We start from the raw sequence: 19,352 nt of genomic DNA on the forward strand, positions 1-19,352 counted from the left end.
CGAAGTGCTTATCGATTCAACACTTTTTTTCAGCATCAAAATAGTGTTGAATTTTTTTCACTTATGTTCAGCAATAAGCGCTGAAAATATAGAGTAAACAAACGACTTTTTTTTAATAAAAAGTGCTGAATTTAATTTTTTTCAATAATAAATACTGAAAAATAGAACAAACAAACACTGCCTAAGCCACATAGTCCTTTTATGTGTTTTATACATTAAAATGCTAAAGTGTCTAATAAATTACTAAAATGTTAAGTTGTCGTGTGGGGTAAATCATTTTTATAACTTTTTGAAAAATAGATTTTTTCTATTTATAAATATTAAAATATTAAAATTTTTTAAATATTTTTGTCCAACCATGAATGAATTATTGTTATCGTCTCAAGTTTGAAATAAGGTTACCGTCTTAGAGAATGATAGTCCCTATAGAAAAAGTACACGTGTTCAGTGAATTGACACGTGTGGTGTGGGCAGCATCTGTGTGTGCGGATACTTACCGGATCCTTCATTTGTACTTTTATTCCCCCACACGGGGAGGTCGTGCTTCCCTGTTATTCTCTCTCTAAAATCTCTCAACGATCTCTCTCTTAAGGAGAGGGAGGCGATACCGCGTCCAACCACCTAAACACCTACATTGTCTAACGCTAGGATAATCCTTCGGTCACTCGCATTTCTAGGGTTTCCTGATCAGAGAAGTCCTCTCTCTCACACACACAGCTCACAACTCCAATTCCACAAATCCAGAAACGAGGAAAAAAAAAAAAAACAAAAAATACAGAAACGGTTATGTCACAATTTTTGATTTGTTAATTTTTTCTTCTTCCAGATTTGTAGATTTATTTTAAAGAAGAGTTTTTCTTTTATAATTATTTTCCTTTATTGTTTCAAAATTAAGTTTTAACCCAGGTCAAAACATCGTTGGAAGTCCCTCTCTGCCATAATCCATTCATCTCCAAGATTGTATTTTGATTGAAATCCTTCCTTCTTTGCTGGATTTCTGGCCTGGGTTTTGGACGGTTCGCATTTTCCATTTTTTTAATAGTTGTTTGAATCAGAGCCATTTTGGAATCTGAATTTTTCGAATTTCTGAAATTTGAAGGTTTTCTCTTGGATTTCTTCTGATTTGAGGAGGAAATTGAGATTCAGTTTTTACTGGATGAGATTAAATTTGATTGAAGAGGATTTGAGTTGCTGTATTTGAGCTCTTTTTAGACAAATTTTCGAATTCTTAATTTTCAAGTACATTGCTGAATTGTTGATTAAAGTTGAAGGTTTTGGATATTGGGAATCTCAATAGAATTACTCGGATAATTTTGGCAAATGGGTTTGGCGAATTCCGGGTTTCAACCGGAACAATTGTTCGGTTGTTCAGATTAAATGCGTTCTGTGGTAAGGTTGAGTGGGAATTTGATAGGGTTTGTGAGGTGGACTATGGGCTGCATTTGCTCAAAAGATTCTTCAACTACAGGTGTTGAGTATGTCGAGAGCCAGAGAGATAAAGAATTCAACAAGTCTTCGAAATCATTAGTTTCTCCCTCGACAAGAGAGGAAATCGTGGTGGATGCTTATAGTCGTAGTGGTTCTGTTGTGAGCAATGGAACAACAAAGTCGATATCCAAGCCATTGCCAGAAGAGAATGTAGTTCCCACTCCAATTTTATCGGATGGAGGAGAGGCTAATATTGTGAATAATGGAAGGGCTTCAAAAGCCCTTCGTAAGAGTCGGGTAACGATGGATATAAAGGTGAATGGAGGAGAGCTGCCATTGTCTAGGATAACTAGTATGCCCCATGGTGTTGAAGGAGAACAAGCTGTTGCAGGGTGGCCATCTTGGCTCACAGCAGTGGCGGGAGAAGCGATTAAAGGTTGGTTGCCTAGAAGGGCGAACTCCTTTGAGAAATTAGACAAAGTGAGTTAGATTTTTTTCTCTTAGAGACTTCAATTTTCATAGTTCATGTAGTTTGCAGCTTGAGTCGAAGATTTACTGAATTTTTAATGCTTCGGTTTGCTTGTGTTATTGAGTTGGAATTAGTCATGCAGTCTAGCATTAGTTTAATGGTAAATAGATGTCGAGGTTCACAACTACAGTAAGTATTCTTTTTTTTTCAAAAGGGCATTTAATCATGGAAGAGCAAAATGATTTTGATCATGATATGATTTATGTATAGAATACATTATTTGTTTTAGCTCATCTAAGAGTATGGTTTTCTGGAAACCCAACATAACTCCAAGTACTTGAAGAACTTGGTGTGTTAAGTTGGATTTTTGTTTTTGTTTGTTTTTGATAGTTGTAAATATTGGATAATGAAATCGCCAGGTGGCATCACCAAAGGTCTTGATACAAAGTTAGGGCGTGAGATCATGTTCTGACACCTAGGATGTAGTGCTCGCATAGGAGATCTACAAGTGAAAGGCACCAAGCCGTATGTACAACGTACATGATTGACATGGATGACTTTGACAGGTTATAAGAGCTTGACAACGCTTTCATCTGTAGGCTCCTAATATGAACAAGACATATGTGCCTACCTCGGACTTGAAGATGACAAGTCGCAACAATCGTGTCAGGATGTGATACGTCAGTAGCTAACTGAAATATACCTTTCCTCTCTCTTCTGGTATAAATAAAACACAAATCTTTAACAGAAGGAGTTCGATTCTCCCACCTCTTTCTCCTCTCTTATCGTTGTCTTCATTCTGCTCTAGTGCAACAAGGTCTACATGGCTTTATTCAAGAGTTTAGTGGGACCTTGGAGTTTTTATAACTGATTTGTTAAATAATTTAAAGACCTCATTTGCTGTGATTAATATTTTGCGACTACATTGGGAAAATATTAAGATTCACGTTGTAAAATGAAGACAAAGGTAAGAGAAGAGAGAGAGGGATATGTGGGAATCAGACACCTAACTTCACAGATTCATGTTCTATTTATACCGGAAGAGAGAAAATGTATACTTTGGTCAAATATTGTCATGTCACATCCTGACACAGTTGTTGCGACTTGTCACCTTCAAGTTTGAGGTAGGTACGTTTGTCTTGTTCATGTCAGGAGCTTGCAGGTGACGACATCGTCAGGCTCCTCCTGTAGCCTGTCAAAGTCATCCATGTCAGTCATGTACATTATACATATGGCTTTGCGCATTCCACTTGTAGATATCCCCTATGCGAGCACTACATCTTGTGTGTCAGAATATGGTCTCATGTCCTAACTTCATATCAAGACCCATTGTGATGCCACTTTGCGGTTTCATTATCTCATATCTACAATAGTCCCCTACGCATTGTGAGAGTACTTTCTTTTTTTAAGTAGTCATGTGGCAGGCATTTTGAAATTCTGACGCAGTCCTTCTATAATCAACTTTGATCATCGCAAACTTTATTTATTGTCCATAGATCATGGTGCACGAGAATCATCTAGGGAAACGCCAACCTTGGAGATTCGGAAATTTAAATGATACTCTTCCAAACAAATTTGGACTCATAATGTTGATAGAATTGGTATGACTATGATCTTCAAGTAGCCTTGGGGTCCGATTAGCCTTGGACATTTTTGCAAAAAATAAGATAGTCTTGGAAACTTTGACAATAGAAGCATATTTTATGTAGTCTTAAACAAATAAAATAGCATCTAAGCAATATGAAAGAAAAGGTAGCCTTGGACACTTCAAGTAGCTTTGCACAAGTAAATTAGCCTTACCCAATTTCCAAATAGAGTAGTGTTGAACAATTAAGATAACTTTGACTAATTTGTAAATAAAGTAACCTTACACCCAAATGGAGTAGTCTTGGGGATTTATGTGTATGTGAGAATGTTCATGGCGCCTAAGGGTCACATATATGGATCGTAATAAATACCCTTAAATAAGTTATAAACTCAGTGTATTTGTAATTAGTAGTATAAAGGGATCCGTTGAGGCAAGGGCGTACGACGTCTTGTTAGATATACTATGTATTCTAATCATAACCAGATGATTATATTCCCTATTTGAGAGGTGCGGAAGGTGCCGTGGGGAAATGCCCGCAGTGCAATTTTGAAGTTGGTGGTAAGAGATTTTTCATTTGTATATTGGCATTTGCACCCTCAGTGTTTGACATAATGCTTGTATTAATTTCTCTTTTATTTTTCACCCACTTATAGATAAGCATGAGGCGATACCCTCCAAAGTTTATCTACCCCTTTCTAAGTTCTCTTTGGGCCACATGATGAAGAAGAATGGGTGGAAGAAATAAAGGTGATGATGAATCTTTTCTTCCTTCTTGTTAATCAGTGCGGATAAGGTTTTTAATTTATTCAATCAAAATGATTACTTAGACTCCATGGTCCCACTAAATTCGTGAAAATAGCTGGGTGGACCTTGTTGCGCTAGAACAAAGTGACGAAAAAATGTAGGAATGGAGAGGGAGAGGGAGAGAGATGGTTAGGTAGAAGAATCCCCCTTTTCCCTTCACAGGTTCATGTCCTATTTATACCAAAAGAGGGAGGAAAGGTATAATTTGGTCAACCATTGACACATCACATTCTAACGTGGCTTGTCTCTTTCAGGTTCGAGGTAAGGTCATGTTCTGTCATGATGATTGTGATCTTTCTCTTTTGAGTTCGAGGTAGGCATGTCTGTCTTGTTCGTGTTAGGAGCCTACAAGTGACGACGTTGTCAAGTTCCTGTAGCCTGTCAAAGTCTTCCATACGTTGCATTTAGAGCTTGATGCCTTCCATTTATAGGCCCCCCTATGAGAGTACCATGTCCAAGGTGTCAGAGCATGCCTTTTTATCCTATCACCATTTCAAGGCTCTTAGTGATACCATGTGGTAGTTTCATTATCCCACATTTACAATAGTCCCTTGTGTGCTGTGAGAGTATTTTCTTCTCCACGTAGTATTGCAACATGCATTTCGAAGCTCTGGCACAGTCTTCTTGTAATCAAGTTTGATCACCATAAAACCTTTTTAACTAGGCATACGAGAATACCATTTAGAGAAACAACCACCTTGGTAGCCTTGTTCATCTGCAAATTTAAATCATACCCCTCCCAGTAAATTCAGACTCATGATGTCGATAGAATTGGTTATGGTACAATCTCAGAGGTACTTCCGGAGGGAGTAGCCTTGGACATGATAAGAGCATGCATTAGGTAGCCTTGAACAAACAATGTATCACTTGGACAATGTAAATGCAAGGTAGCCTTAGATGCACTGAGTAGCCTTGGCATGGTGAAAGTAGCCTTAGTTGACTTGTACGTAGATTAGCCTTTGCTTATTGTGGAATTTTGGCTATTTTGCAAATAAAGTAGCCTGACACCAAAGTATGGTAGTTTTAGTGATTTATGTGAATTGACTCAAAGTCTCAACACTCATATGAAAAATGTTCATGGTACCTACATGGGTAATAGGGACGACCTTTAACAAATTCATAACATAATTTGTACTTAGTAGTACGAAGGGATCCATAAAGTCAAGGGCGCACGGCGCTTTGTCAGTTACCATTTTTTCAAATCATAGCCGAGTGATAAAAATCCCTATTTGAATGATGCACATGGCGTCATGAAAAATGCATGCGGTGCATTGGGTCAAGAGTGCAAAACACCTTGTCAGATATTATGTATCCTAATCATAATTGAATGATCATAGTCCCCATTTGTATGATGTACACGGCACCATGGGGGGGGGGGGATTCATTGAATGATGCGTATGGCGCCATGAAAAAAATGCATGCAGTGTATCGAGTCAAGAGTGCTCGGCGCCTTGTTAGATACCATGTATCCTAATCGTTAAGCATTTCTGAAAATTTCTTTCATCTGAAGGCGATGTGATTCCGCACCCTTATTCAACAACACGTTTTTTTCTTGGTTGCAATGAGTTTTTCACTTCCTAAACAACTTTAGTTTCCCATGTTCACCTTTTCAACTAGTGGAGAGAGTGGGTGACAACCTTTTTGAGTGACAGGCGCAAGTTTGAATTGAGAGGGACGTTGAGAGTGGGCCAGTAATGCTTTCCACTCCTAAAAAGACTCTTGTGGGCTATGTTACCATTGGCTATTGCATGGGGTGTGTGGAATGAGAGAAATAACAGGGTGTTCAATTGTAAGATTAGAACCTCTCATGCAAGTTTCTTGGAGATCTTGGGCTCTTTATACCTTTGGTCAAAACAACATATAGAATTTGCAGGGATAACTTTTCATGATTAGAATTTATGGTTGGCCTACCTTGATAGGATTCTTACGATGGATAATTTGATTGTAAGGGGTTGGATCACCCGGAATTATTGCCCCCTTTGTTTGAGGGATGGGAAATCTGTTGATCATCTTTTAATTCATTGTTCCTTTTCTTTTAACATTTGGTCTACTTTCCTTGGATTGTTCCGTATTAATTGGGTCTTTCCTCGTAAGTTCTCCTCCTTGCTAGAAGAATGGGCCAATAATACTTTTCACTCCAGAAAACGGTTTCTGTGGGCTATGCTACCATCGGTTATTGCTTGGGGGATTTGGAACGAGAGAAATAACTGGGTGTTCAATAGTAAGACTACAAGCTCTCATGCAAGTTTCTTGGAGATTTTGGGATATTTATACATGTGGTCTAAGCAAAACATAGACTTCATGGGGATTTCTTTTGATGACTTTGTATTTAGATGGAACTCCCTTTGTAATCACTAATGTTGTTTGTTCCTTTTCTTTGTTGTTTTTGTGAGGCCTCCTCGGCCTCCTTGTATTTGATTTTTGTTCTTATCATTATATTATACTTATCAAAAAAACTTTTCATGATTTTGTGTTTAGATGGAACTCTCTTTGTAATCATTGATGTTTTTTTTTTTGTTTTCCTTTGCTTGCTGCTCTTTGTGAGGCTTCCTCGGCCTCGTTGTAATCTTTTTCCCTTCTTATCAATATACTATACTTTTCAGAAAAAAAAGGCTTGCTAACGCTCATGTCTCGTTGGAGTCATCAAAGTCATACTTTCATATGCGCTTGGGGAGAAATGGTGGTATCGTTGAAAGATGTTCATGTCCTCTTTATCATCCATGACTACTTCGAGTCCGTCAACCTCAAAGCTAACTGTAGAGGAGAGATGTATAGTTGACTAATTGGTGGTTGGATTTATACAAATGTATGTAAAAAGATTGCTCAAAATGCATTAATTTTGTTAGTTGGATCCGTCACATCTATGGATTTTTTGCGGAAAATGGTTTCACAAGAGGGGTTGGTTGGGATGATCTTTGTTATCTCACTGCTTTAATTACCCTTTTGTTGTCTCGCCGTATAATCGAATGCTACCCTTCTGGGAATGTCTAAGATTTTATCTTTCTTTTGGCTGTCAAATGGTTTCTGGCATTTCTCTTCCTATATGGGTAATCTTCTTGGAGTGTTTATATAAAAATCCTAATTTATTTGTCGAGGATGCGAAATAGTCGGTCGTGCGTAGGATCATTCAGAGTTTTGTAAGTGCATCCTTCCTGCAAATGTGGCTATGGGTTCATTTTTCGAAATATGTACCTCCGTCGAGACTTGTCTCTCCAATTTTCCATCAATGTAACATGGCGATTCTGATTTGGCAAAGAATTCTTATCGATCATTTATTCGATGGTTTTTTCGAATTGTAACTCCCCATTGGGATGCTTTTTTGAGAAAATCTTTTTCAGAGCATTACATTCTCTTGTTGGATGCCCAACGAATCTACGATATCGACAAAATTGTGGGTTGGACAGTAGTCGTGGCATGACTTCTCTTCTAGCAGGTGGTAGACATATGACATCATCTTAAGCTAAGAATATCCCATTTTTTTAATTAGCTTAGTAAACTCGATTGGCAGAGGTGCGTATCTTGAAAAACATAGCCACTTTTGCAAGGAGGTGCTTACAAAACTTTGAATGATCCTATGTTCGTCCGACTATCTCGCATCTTCAACAAAGAAATCAAGATTTTTGTACAAACACCCCAAAAATATACCCCTCTGGGGATAGCGGTCCTAGAAGACATTTTAACAGCCAAGGGAAAGATAAAGTCTTGAACTTTCTTAGAAAGGTAGCACTCGATTATATGGCAAGACAACCATAAGGCAATAAGGTTGCAGGGATCATCCCAACCAGCTCTTTGTATGAAACCATCTTCTATAAAAAATCCATAAAAGTGGCAGACCCGCCTAACAAAATTAACGTGCCTTGAGTAATTGTTTTTCGTATGCTTGTTTAGGGGATTAACGATGATTTTTGATGCCGTAAGACCAGTTACAATACGTCAACTATACGTCTCTCCTCCACAAATAGTACATTTAGGTTGACAGACTTGAAGTAATCATGGATAGGCAAACCAAGGAGGACATGAACATCTTCTAACGATATCCTTGCTTCCCCCAAACACATGAAAGTATGACTTCGATGACCAACAAGACATGAGCATCAATAAGCCTTTAAAGTCTCTGTCCACCTTCAGCTTCCTCGATGTGATTAAAGCGTCGTCAAGTCCCACACAGTCTAGTAATTTGAACTTGTATTTGTTGCTTAAAGAGTCTGTCACCCACTCTCCTCACAAGTGAAAAGGATGAGCATGGGAGACTAAGGTTGATTAAGAGGTGGAAAATTCGTTGCAACCAAGGGGAAAACACGTTGTTGAAGAAGGATGAAGAATTACATCCTTAGCATCGCCTTCAGACAAAAGGAATTCCCAAGAATGCTTAGAGGAAGGTTTGTCACATTGGGTGGAGGAGGCATGCTAAAAAAATTTGTCATTAGAACAAAGAATGTTCCTCATGATCGCCCTTAGAAAGATTGGAGGAAGAAAAGAAATGAGACTCACCTTCTATTTTGATACAAGTCACTCTCCGAAGAAATAGTGTCTTTCAAAGGTATTGCCTTGTAAGGTACTTATAAGAGAAGGAGAGAAAAATTAATACTAGCGTCCGTCAAACACTTGAGTGCGAAGACCACCTATAAAAAAAAAAAAAAGAGTGCAAAGACTGGCCGTGGCATTGTACACATTCACTAGGGCGCATGCACTTGGAGACATATCGAATCGGCCATACTCAATAATGCCCCATGCGGCCTTGGTGTACATGATTTGATGCAACACGTTTATCCCTAAGGCGTCTTGCGCACTTGGGGACTTAGCGTTCAACAATAATCTTTAAAGGCGCCATGCACCCTTGTTTGCCTAATTCGATGCAACACGTGACTTCCTCTAAGGCGCCATGCATATTGTTCGAATAGACTTGTTGCTTTGCCATAGTTAAAAGGGTGCCATGTGCTCCTAATTGAATGCACCATGTGTACTCTCATATGGCGCCATGTGTATCACTCAAGTAGGGCTTGTTTTGGTTGTTCATACTTGACAAGGCACCTAACACCTTCCATTCAATGCACCAGTGCATCTTCCTATTGATGCCGTGTGGTTTTAGCTAAACACTACACAAGCATCTTTCCAAAAAGGTGCTATGTGCATCTTCCTAATGGCGTTGTGCGCTTTTAGCTAAATACTACACGAACATCTCTCCAAAAGGGCATCGTGCGCATTGTTCAAGTGGGAAAACTAATTTTTGGTTATGATTCGAAAGACCTGATATTTGTGTGGGCATGTAAACCTTGGGGCGACTTGTGTAAATCACTAAGATCATCATTTGGGTTACAAGCTATCTCATTTGCAGAATTAGTCGAAGTCGAATGGTAAGCCAAGGGTACTCCCTCCAAAAGTGTTTTGAGGTATGATTGGTTATAAGATTGTCAAAATCTCGAAATACACGCCCGACTACGTGAAGGATAAAGTACTCCTACAGAAATGGGTAATGAAGTTGCCACGTGGTATTATCAAGAGCCTTGAAGATGGTGGCACGATGGAAAGGCATACCTTGACACCTCGAGCATAGTACCGTCATAGGATGACCCACCAATGGAAGGTGCCAAGCTCTACGGCCATTACATGGGTGACTGACATATCGTAGGAGCCTGATGACGCCTTCACTTGCAGAATCCTGACACAAGCAAAAGTATGACCTTACCTTGGACCTAAAAGAGACAGGTCACAACTACCATGTTAGAGTATGACCTTATCTTAGACCTGAAAGTGACATGTCACAACCACCATGTTAGGATGTGACCTTACCTCGGACCTGAAAGTGACAAGTTGCAACCACCATGTCAGAAGGCTGACCAAGGGGATACCTTTCTCCTCTTTACTATAAAGGAAACATGAAACTGCCATGGAGGGGGTTGGATTCTCACACCTACAGGACACCATTCTCACATTTTGTTTTCAACTTGTTTGACAAGGTTTACATGGCTGTTTCATGAGTTTAGTGGGACCTTGTAGTCTTTGTAATTACTTTCATTGAATAAATCAAAGACCTTATCCGCACACTGGGGCTTGTGGAAATAGAGGAACTCCCGAACTTTTGATGGGAAGGAAAGTTCATTGCAAGAGATTATCTTCAACGTCTTCGGCTTGCTCTTCTTTTAGTACAAGCAGTTCAAGGAGTTTCGTGGGGTTTATTTCAAAGATTTTGTTTTTAGATGGGATTCTTTGACTAGGGAATAGTTGTTTTGCTTCTTGTGTTGCTCTTTTTCTTTTTTCCTTTATTTTTTGTTTTCTTTGGCTTTGGTGCCTCTTGTTTCTATGTTCCCTTTGAGGATTACTTGTCCTCCCTTTAATAAAAGTTTTACTTATAAAAAAAAAAAAAAAACTTATTCGCACTGTTCAACAATTAGAATACATGGTATATCCAGCAAGGCGCCATGCTCCCTTGATTCAACGGGTCCTTTTATACTACTAATTACAAGTACACTCAGTGTATAACTTATTTAAGGGTCTTTGCTTCGACCCATGTGCGTGACCCTTAGGGGCCATGAACATTCTTACATATATGTGGGGACTTTGAACCAATTCACATAAATCCCCAAGCCTACTCCACTTGGGTGTAAGGCTACTTTATTTGTAAATTGTCAAGAGTACCTAAAGTGTCCAAGACTAAAAGGTAGCCAAGGCTATTTTACTTGCAAGTTGGCTAAGGCTACTTTACTTGTTGTTCAAGGCTACATGGTTTCTAAGGCTACCTTGCTTTTATATTATTCAAATGCTACTTTATTTGTTTAAGGTTACCTAAAGTATACCCCTACTACCAAAGTTTTTGAGGCTACCTTATTTTGCAAAAATGTCCAAGGCTACTTGAGACATACCCTTCTTAGGGTACAAGTGTCTAAGGCTACTATCTCTAAAAGTTCCTTGAAGACCATACCCATACCATTTCTATCAACATTATAAGTCTAAAATTTTTTGGAGGAGTATCATTTAAATTTCCAAATGGTCAAGGTTGTTGTTTCCTTAGATGATTCTCGTGCCCCATAATCTATGGACGATAAATGCAATTTGCGGTTATCAAAGTTGATCATAGAAGGACTGTGCCAAAACTTTGGAATGCTTGCCATACGGCTAGTTAAGAAAATAAAGTATTCTCGCGGTGTGCAAGGGACTATTGTAGATATGGGATAATGAAATCGCCAGGTGGCATCACCAGGGGTCTTAATATGAAGTTAGGACGTCTGACACCTAAGATGTAGTGCTCACATAGGGGATCTATAGGTGGAAGGTACCAAGCCATGTGTACAATGTACATGACTGACATGGATGACTCTAACAGGCTACATGAGCCTGACAATGCCATCACACGTAGGCTCCTGACATGAACAAGACGGACATGCCTACCTCAGACTCGAAGATGATAGGTAGCACAACTGTGTCAGGCTATGACATGTGTAGTTGACCAAAGTATACATTTTCTCTCTCTTCTAGTATAAATAAGACACAAATCTGTGAAGAAAGGGGTTTGATTCTCCCATCTTTATCTCTTCTCTTACTTTTGTCTTCATTTTGCTCTGGTGCAACAAGGTCTACATGGCTGTATTCAAGAGTTGGATCTTGGAGTCTTTGTAACTGATTTGTTAGATCATTTAAAGACCTTATCCACTTTATCAACAATAATTAAAGTATTAGTGGGTTGAATGGTGAAGTTGGGTTCAAGATTTGAAGCTAGGATGTGGGAACACCTTTCCACACATCTTACCAACTTAGCTAAGTTGGCACTTCAGTGTGTTAAATTGGATTTAATAACTTTTTCGGACCACAATACAAGCTATTTTCCCACATTTTCATCAGTCCACTTTGAAAGAACTCGAAAGAAAATGTTTGGATATCAACTAAGTTTCAACTTTCAACTGGAATTACATTCCTCTCCCAGCTGCCAAGTTTTCAAGCTAAGAAAGATAGTGCAATTTGAAGCCAAACTTATTCGAGATTATGCACACCTGATGTTTTTAATCTGTGCTTGAGAATGATATTATCTTGGGGGAAATAATGGTTGGTCTAAATGATTCTCTCACCATATTTTATTTTCTATTCAAATGGCGTTCTATTTATGCAGATTGGACAAGGAACTTACAGTAGCGTTTACAGAGCCCGTGACCTTGAAACTGGCAAGATTGTCGCATTGAAGAAAGTGCGGTTTGTTAATATGGATCCAGAAAGTGTTCGTTTTATGGCGAGAGAAATCTACATCTTGCGTAAGCTTGACCACCCAAACGTTGTGAAGCTTGAAGGTCTGGTCACGTCACGGATGTCCAGTAGTTTGTACCTTGTATTTGAATACATGGAGCATGATCTTGCTGGGCTTGCGGCATCACCGGATGTTAAGTTTACTGAACCACAGGTGCTTACTTCTCCTTTATTACTTTTTTGAAATCTAAGTTACGCATGGGGCAGACCACAAGGCACACAGATTTTCTTTTTCCCCAACATAAATGTCTGTTAAATTTAGAGAGCTGCTATTGGCACCCCAACTTTTACTTATTACACCCCCATTTTCTTAAATTATTTATCAACCCTAATTGAAGATTAAAACACACCAATCAAACATTACAAAAGTTTGGTTTATTATTTCAACATTACAAAGCGTTATAATACATTGAAAAAACTTCAAAACTTGTTTACAATTAGGATTAGGCCCAAATAAAATCCTAAATCTAACAAATAGAAATCTAAAAAAATAAAATAAAGAGCTCTCGTTTGTGCGAACTAATGTTTGGAGCAAAACGCAACTCTCGTTTTTGCGAACTAACGTTCGGAGCGTAATGCAAATCTAGTTTGTACGACTATTGTTTGGTGTGAAGTAATAGAGCAGTCCAATTACGATTGAGTTTCTATTGGCACCCCAACTTTTACTTATTCTTAACCATTGACTTAGTAATTTATTTTAATGGTGGTGTAATAAGTAAAGGTTTGGGTGCCAATATCAGCTCTCTAATTTTACTTATGCACTTGAAATATGCTCTCATTTGGTGGGTACATGTTCTGGGTTTGCAGATTAAATGCTATATGCAGCAACTACTACGTGGGCTGGAACACTGTCATAGTCGTGGGGTCCTGCATAGAGACATCAAGGGGTCAAATCTTCTGATTGACAATAATGGAATTCTAAGGATAGCTGACTTTGGTCTGGCCACCTTTTTCTATCCTGATCAGAAGCAACTGTTGACTAGTCGTGTTGTAACACTGTGGTATCGGCCTCCTGAGCTTTTACTTGGTGCTACGAACTATGGAGTTTCTGTGGATTTATGGAGTTCTGGATGCATTCTTGCAGAATTGCTTGCTGGGAAGCCTATCATGCCGGGAAGAACAGAGGTACATTATTCGTTTGAGCTTTTACCCTTAGAAGTTATATAAAGCGATGTTCAAGAGTTTATAAAAAAGATCATACTATTGGCAGTTATAAGAATCTATTGATCTAATTTTCATCAATGTCCTATTGAAGGTTTAAATTATTGGCTTCAATGTCTATTTCGGCCATCCTTGAAATAGAAATAGTTCGCTCGCACCCATTGTAGAAAATAATTCATCTTTCATGGAAATGATGTAAATATTGAGGAAATTCTCATTAAAACTATAGGAAATGAATGATGTAATAGATGAAAGCACACCCATAAACCATCATTGTAAAAAAAACTTGATAAGTGTAATGTAATACATAACTATTATTATGCGTGGAAATTAGAATAATCATGTCACATTAACTACGTACTCTTTAAAATGTAAAACTTACTTAAATGTGACTATTCACTAATTATTATTTTACTGATATATATATATATCCAAATCATCATGAATTAAGAGTTTTGGATCTGAAGATATCAATGGTGAGAAATTTGAGTGAACATATGAGTTCATTATGATGGGTCTTCCCGACTCTTCTATATATAATGCAAGGGTCATCATATTGAACTCATATGTTCACTCAAATTTCTTACGATTGATATCTTCAGACCCAATGCTCTTAGTTCATGATGATTTGGCACGTTTACAAGAGAAAATAAATTGGCTCAAACCAATTGATTAAAGATTCTCTCCCTTATTTACCACCCCTCCTCTTTCCTCGCCCCCTCTCTCTCTCTCTCTCTCTCTCTCTAAGTTCTACAACTCACCCAAATTCTCTCTGATCCCCCATCTCCATCCTCTTGGTTAAAGCTAGGCTAGTGGTGCAACAGTTGCTTCTAAGGAGGGATATCCTTATTACCATATGCTATGACAAGGTGCAGAGGAGGACTAGCTCCTTCCATGTTCTGTTCTTCAACAAATCTAGGCTTTAGGTTAGACTAATGATCATCTTAAGAAATTTAAAGTATGGGAGAGAGAATTTTGGCGGGTTTGAAAGAACTTGGAAAAAAAGAGAGTGAAGAAAGGGGAGGGGGAATAAAGGAGAGAGTTTTAATTGGCCTCCTTATCAGCTTGATTGTTTTAGTTTCTCTTGTAATCGTGCTTGGTCATCATGAATTAAAATCGTTGGATTTGAGTATATCAACAGTGGGAAATTTGAGTAAATATTTATTTATAGAACATAAAAAAAATTGGGTAAACAATGAGTTTTATTATGATGAGTCTACGGGTCCTGACCCTGCATAAATAAGTTACTAATATATTCGACTAATTAGAGAATGAATGATTGCATATGTGTATTTGAGTATGTGCTAATATTAACCAATTGTAACTCATTATATAATGAATGAATATTGTGTGTAATTTACAAGACGTTTCTACAATATATATCGATGAGTGCAGGGCTCGTTTTGTCCACCTAAGGTCGTCTTCTGACATTGCTCTGAAACCTAAAAAGTATGAAAATGGCTCAGAGGGCTATAGGGTGGTGCAGTAGGTCTCATTGAATCGTCTAATGTTCCATGAGTGGTCCCTTATCATGGTTGTTGGAATATGCTATTTTTATAGATCTAATCAAAACATCTTTTTTTTGTATACTTTTTACCAAAGTGTTAAAAAAGAATTTTGTGGCCAGAATTTATAGCTTATCAAAGTATTCAAGTTGAATTCTTGCCTTTTTATACTTGAAACCTAATTTGTGTGGTCGAAATCTTTTGCACCAAAATATTTCGCAGCCAACAATGGTTTCCATTGAAATTTATACCAAGTTGAATATTTTTTTTAGCCTTGTGGAAGCGATATATTTCATGAAAACATCTCAAAAATATTTGCTCATACGCAAAAGATGGTTGGCCAGATAAATGGTCTACATTCAATTGAAATGCGGACCATTTGTACTGAGATCTCATTATTAATGTTTGAACATAAAATATTTCTTAAGACATTTGTTATTTCCTTTTTATGTGAATTGTATTGATTCACCATTCATAGGTGGAACAACTTCATAAGATCTTCAAGTTGTGTGGTTCACCTTCCGAAGAGTACTGGAGGAAGTCGAGATTGCCGCATGCAACAATTTTCAAGCCTCAACATCCTTACAGACGATGTGTTGCTGAGACCTTCAAGGACTTCCCTCCATCAGCTTTGGCCCTTATGGATGTTCTTCTTGCATTTGAACCTAAAAATAGGGGATCTGCTTCCTCAGCGCTTTGCAGTGATGTAAGTTCCATTTTTCTTTTCCTAAGCTTATGCCAATAGTACTTTTACACAAGGAAATTTGGAAAATCTCCAAGTTGATAATTTTCCCAATGGGTTTTGAGCCCACAAGGAATGACTTGCACAATTGCACCATACAATTCAGTAAGTTCCATAAAAGAGGTCCCATGCCAAAATTCAGTCACCTTTTTGAAGGAAAGCTCAATGCATGAGATAGTTTGGTAGGTACAATTTTTGGCGTAAATGATGTTCTTGGTGTAACCCATGAAATGATGTTCTATTCGATGTTGTTATTTATAACAAATAATGAATGTTAAATGAAATACAGGAAGTGCATGTTTTTATGAGAAGAAACACATTTTCCTTTTATGTCTATAATTAGGGGCCATTGTGTAGTCCTCTTTATCTCTGTATTATGTAAAATGAAGTTTCCATCACAAATCACAGTTTTTCTGGTCTACTTGTGCACAGCTAATTTTCTAACTCTCAGGATTTGCATACTATCGTTTTTTAATCTTTTATTTCCTTCCTAAAAGTTCTTTATCCTAAATCTTAGTTTTCTTTTCCAGTTTTTCACAACAAAGCCTCACCCCTGTGACCCATCAAGTTTGCCCAAGTATCCTCCGAGTAAGGAGATTGATGCTAAGCTTCGAAATGAGGAAGCCAGAAGGTATGCATATATATATTTCTTTTTTTTGCTTCTCTGTTATATTTTTAATAGGCCTGGGCATGTTGACATTCTTTCTTCACCTACAATAAGAAAGCAGAAAAATGGCTTTTTTTTTTAATAGATAAGTGAATGACTGAAAAACTATCTGTTAGAGAAAAATGACCACCTACATCTCTATAATTCACTTGCTTTGGAACCTCACTCCAGCTCCCTCTTTGACTGAGGACTTGGGTCCAGGCATTTCACTTATCTATCTCTCAGATGTTTGGATTTTTCAGAACTTCATGGACATGCAGAGGAGAAATGCTATCCTCACTTGGACGAAGACATAACTTTTAGATTCTGATTAGACTTATTAACTTAGTAGGATTTCAACTCTTACTAAGGGTCGTTGAGCTCACCTTGTGGCATCCAAAAAACATGATCCGATGCCACATGGTTGTAGAGGACAATATGCTATGAACTTTGAGAAAAAATGTCAGTTTCACCGTTGAATTTTTATTTTAAATTTGGGAGTTCCATGGAAGTTTGGTAGCTGTCCATTTTCAAAACCTTGGATCAAGCCCAAAAGCAATTGTTTTTTTGATTTATTTATTTTTAGATCTGAGTTTTTAATGAAACATAGAGGGCTGTGGTGTTGGATTGCCAATGTGGCAATCCATTTGAGCTCAAGGACCCTTAAGAATTAAAATCTTGCTACGTTAGTAAGGATAGTGTTTTCTAACTTTCACCAAAAGTTTATACATTAAGAATCAGGTCATTTTCTACACTCTTTTATTTTTGTATCCAGAAAATGATGCCTTATATTATGAAGTGCCAACTTAACTAAGTGGTAAGATGTGTGGAGTGTTGTTCCCATGTCCTAGGTTTAAACCCCATTGAACCCAACTTCATATGCTAACCACTAACTCTATACCTATCAAAAAAAAAAATGATTGCCTTATATTTTTCAAATGACTTGATCACCCATGCTTCTGTATTGTGCATATTGACACTAGGCAAAGAGCAGCAGGTAAAATAGGTTGTGGATTTGAATCCGGGAAAAGGGGCTCTAGAGAATCCAAAGTCGTGCCAGCATCAGATGCGGTTGTTGAACTACAGGTCTCATTTCAATTATGCCATACTTCTTTAAGGTTTACATGGTTATTGTCATGCTTTTCCTGTTTTACTGACTCTTTCACTTTTGTGGTTAATTGATAAGTGGCAAGGGAATTCAAACCCAAAAAGCAACAGCAAGAAATACAATCCACAAGACGATGGTGCATCTGGCTTCTCAATTGAACCACCCAAAGGAACCTCCCAAAATGGTTTTATGCATCCTAGTGAATTTGGATCTTCGGGGAATAAGAAGGTGAAGGAGGGCTCTGGGCGGGCATTCGGTTCTTCAAGGAATGAGCCAGAGTTGATGACACAGAGATCTCACATGCCTCAGGGAGCCACCAATTTATCTAATTTCTCTCGGTTGGTAGCATCAAGTAGTACATGGTTGGATAACCATAGAGAGAGGAGTGCACATTCGAACCAGGTAGAGCAGCAATTCAATGCTAGATATAATCAGCTAGATGATGCTGACACTTCCTACCATTTGCCTGATAGGCCAGCTTCCTCGCATAAGAAGAGTGATCAGGTATGTGGCAAGGAATCTACGATGGTTACTAACTATAACAAATTAGCGAACATTTTTGCGTAGTTTTAAGGCATGAATGTGAAATATCTGAAACCTAGAACCATGAGAGAAATTGTTTACTTAAACTTGGCTTGGTTTATGATCCCAGGGTTATGGTGCCAAGAAGAACAGACTTCACTACTCTGGACCTCTAATGCCTCCAGGGGGGAATATGGAGGAAATGCTCAGAGAGCATGAGAGGCAAATCCAAGAAGCTGTCCGCAAAGCTCGTCTTGACAAGGTCAAGACCAATAAGAACTTTGGGGATATTGCCCAGTCTGAAGTGCGGCATGGGAGGTAAAGTTTAAGACACAAGTTGTGTTGCTTTGATGTTTTTTCAAATGTTCACAAAGAAGAACCCAATTCTCATTTTTGGAGGAGTTTAGCTATTTCCGTGACATAGACAACAACAGAGAAACTTCAATTTTTTCGTCACAAGTCCAACACCAGAGAAACTTCAATCACATGGAGGTTCTTCAAGAAATGGGATAACTAGGGTTCTACCATCCCATAAATTTGTAAAGAAAGATTCACCTCTGGGAAGCATTTGGTGGTTCAAAAAAGCACGTAAGAAGCTCTGCAATAATGTGTTATTGGCTTGTGTGCTTGTGGTGATGGGGATTTTTTTTGTACAGCCGAAAGGACAGGTCAACCTAACCACTTGTAAGGCGCCATCTCCTTAAATTTCAATGTATTATTAGCCACACAGAGAGAGAGAGAGAGAGAGAGAGAGAGAGACTTCTATTGCCACACCACCAACTTTTACTAATGCCACCCAGATGTGTGCTAATTCTTTGGTGATTTACTTATGAATTGGGGTGGCACTAGCAAAAGTTGGTGTGATCGAAGAATCTCTAAATAAAAGGGCACAATATATTTGATCCAACCAATTGCTTGATAATACTTTTCACAATTGTCTCTAGAATTTACTTGTACCTCATTAACGTTGATCATTTATATGCTATTTTTTGCTGTCCAATAAACTTGTAATTGATTTTTATGCTAATTCTTGCTGTCCAATATTGATTTCTGGGAAGAATGGTTGACACTGCAATTGAAAATAAAACGAAATAGTAGTTTCCTCACCTAGTACACCAACTAGGTCTAAAATGGCTTCCAAGAATAA

The 19,352-nt window shown here is 38.1% G+C and overlaps 1 protein-coding gene across 1 annotated transcript; it reads left to right on the plus strand.

The window, feature by feature from the left end:
* Positions 1-543: 543 nt before the first annotated feature.
* On the plus strand, positions 544-19,224 carry LOC147401782 (putative serine/threonine-protein kinase At1g54610). The gene is made up of 9 exons (XM_086443197.1): positions 544-1,016; positions 1,100-1,908; positions 12,391-12,675; positions 13,329-13,646; positions 15,666-15,893; positions 16,460-16,560; positions 17,559-17,661; positions 17,762-18,187; positions 18,336-19,224. Exons 2-9 carry the CDS (start codon positions 1,378-1,380, stop codon positions 18,525-18,527), a joined length of 2,184 nt encoding a protein of 727 aa, XP_086299323.1. The 5' UTR covers positions 544-1,016; positions 1,100-1,377; the 3' UTR covers positions 18,528-19,224.
* The last annotated feature ends 128 nt before the right edge of the window (positions 19,225-19,352 follow it).

The sequence above is a fragment of the Akebia trifoliata genome, chromosome 5 (genome assembly GCF_017979445.1).
Source record: "Akebia trifoliata isolate Shusen 1 chromosome 5, ASM1797944v1, whole genome shotgun sequence".
In the NCBI taxonomy this organism is placed as follows: Eukaryota; Viridiplantae; Streptophyta; class Magnoliopsida; order Ranunculales; family Lardizabalaceae; genus Akebia; species Akebia trifoliata.

Excerpts from the sequence above, each read along its gene's own strand:
- LOC147401782 (XM_086443197.1), top strand. The coding sequence starts at position 1,378 with ATGCGTTCTGTGGTAAGGTTGAGTGGGAATTTGATAGGGTTTGTGAGG. Across the intron at positions 12,676-13,328 it reads TTAAGTTTACTGAACCACAG|ATTAAATGCTATATGCAGCA; the intron begins GTGCTTACTTCT and ends CTGGGTTTGCAG. Across the intron at positions 13,647-15,665 it reads TCATGCCGGGAAGAACAGAG|GTGGAACAACTTCATAAGAT; the intron begins GTACATTATTCG and ends CACCATTCATAG.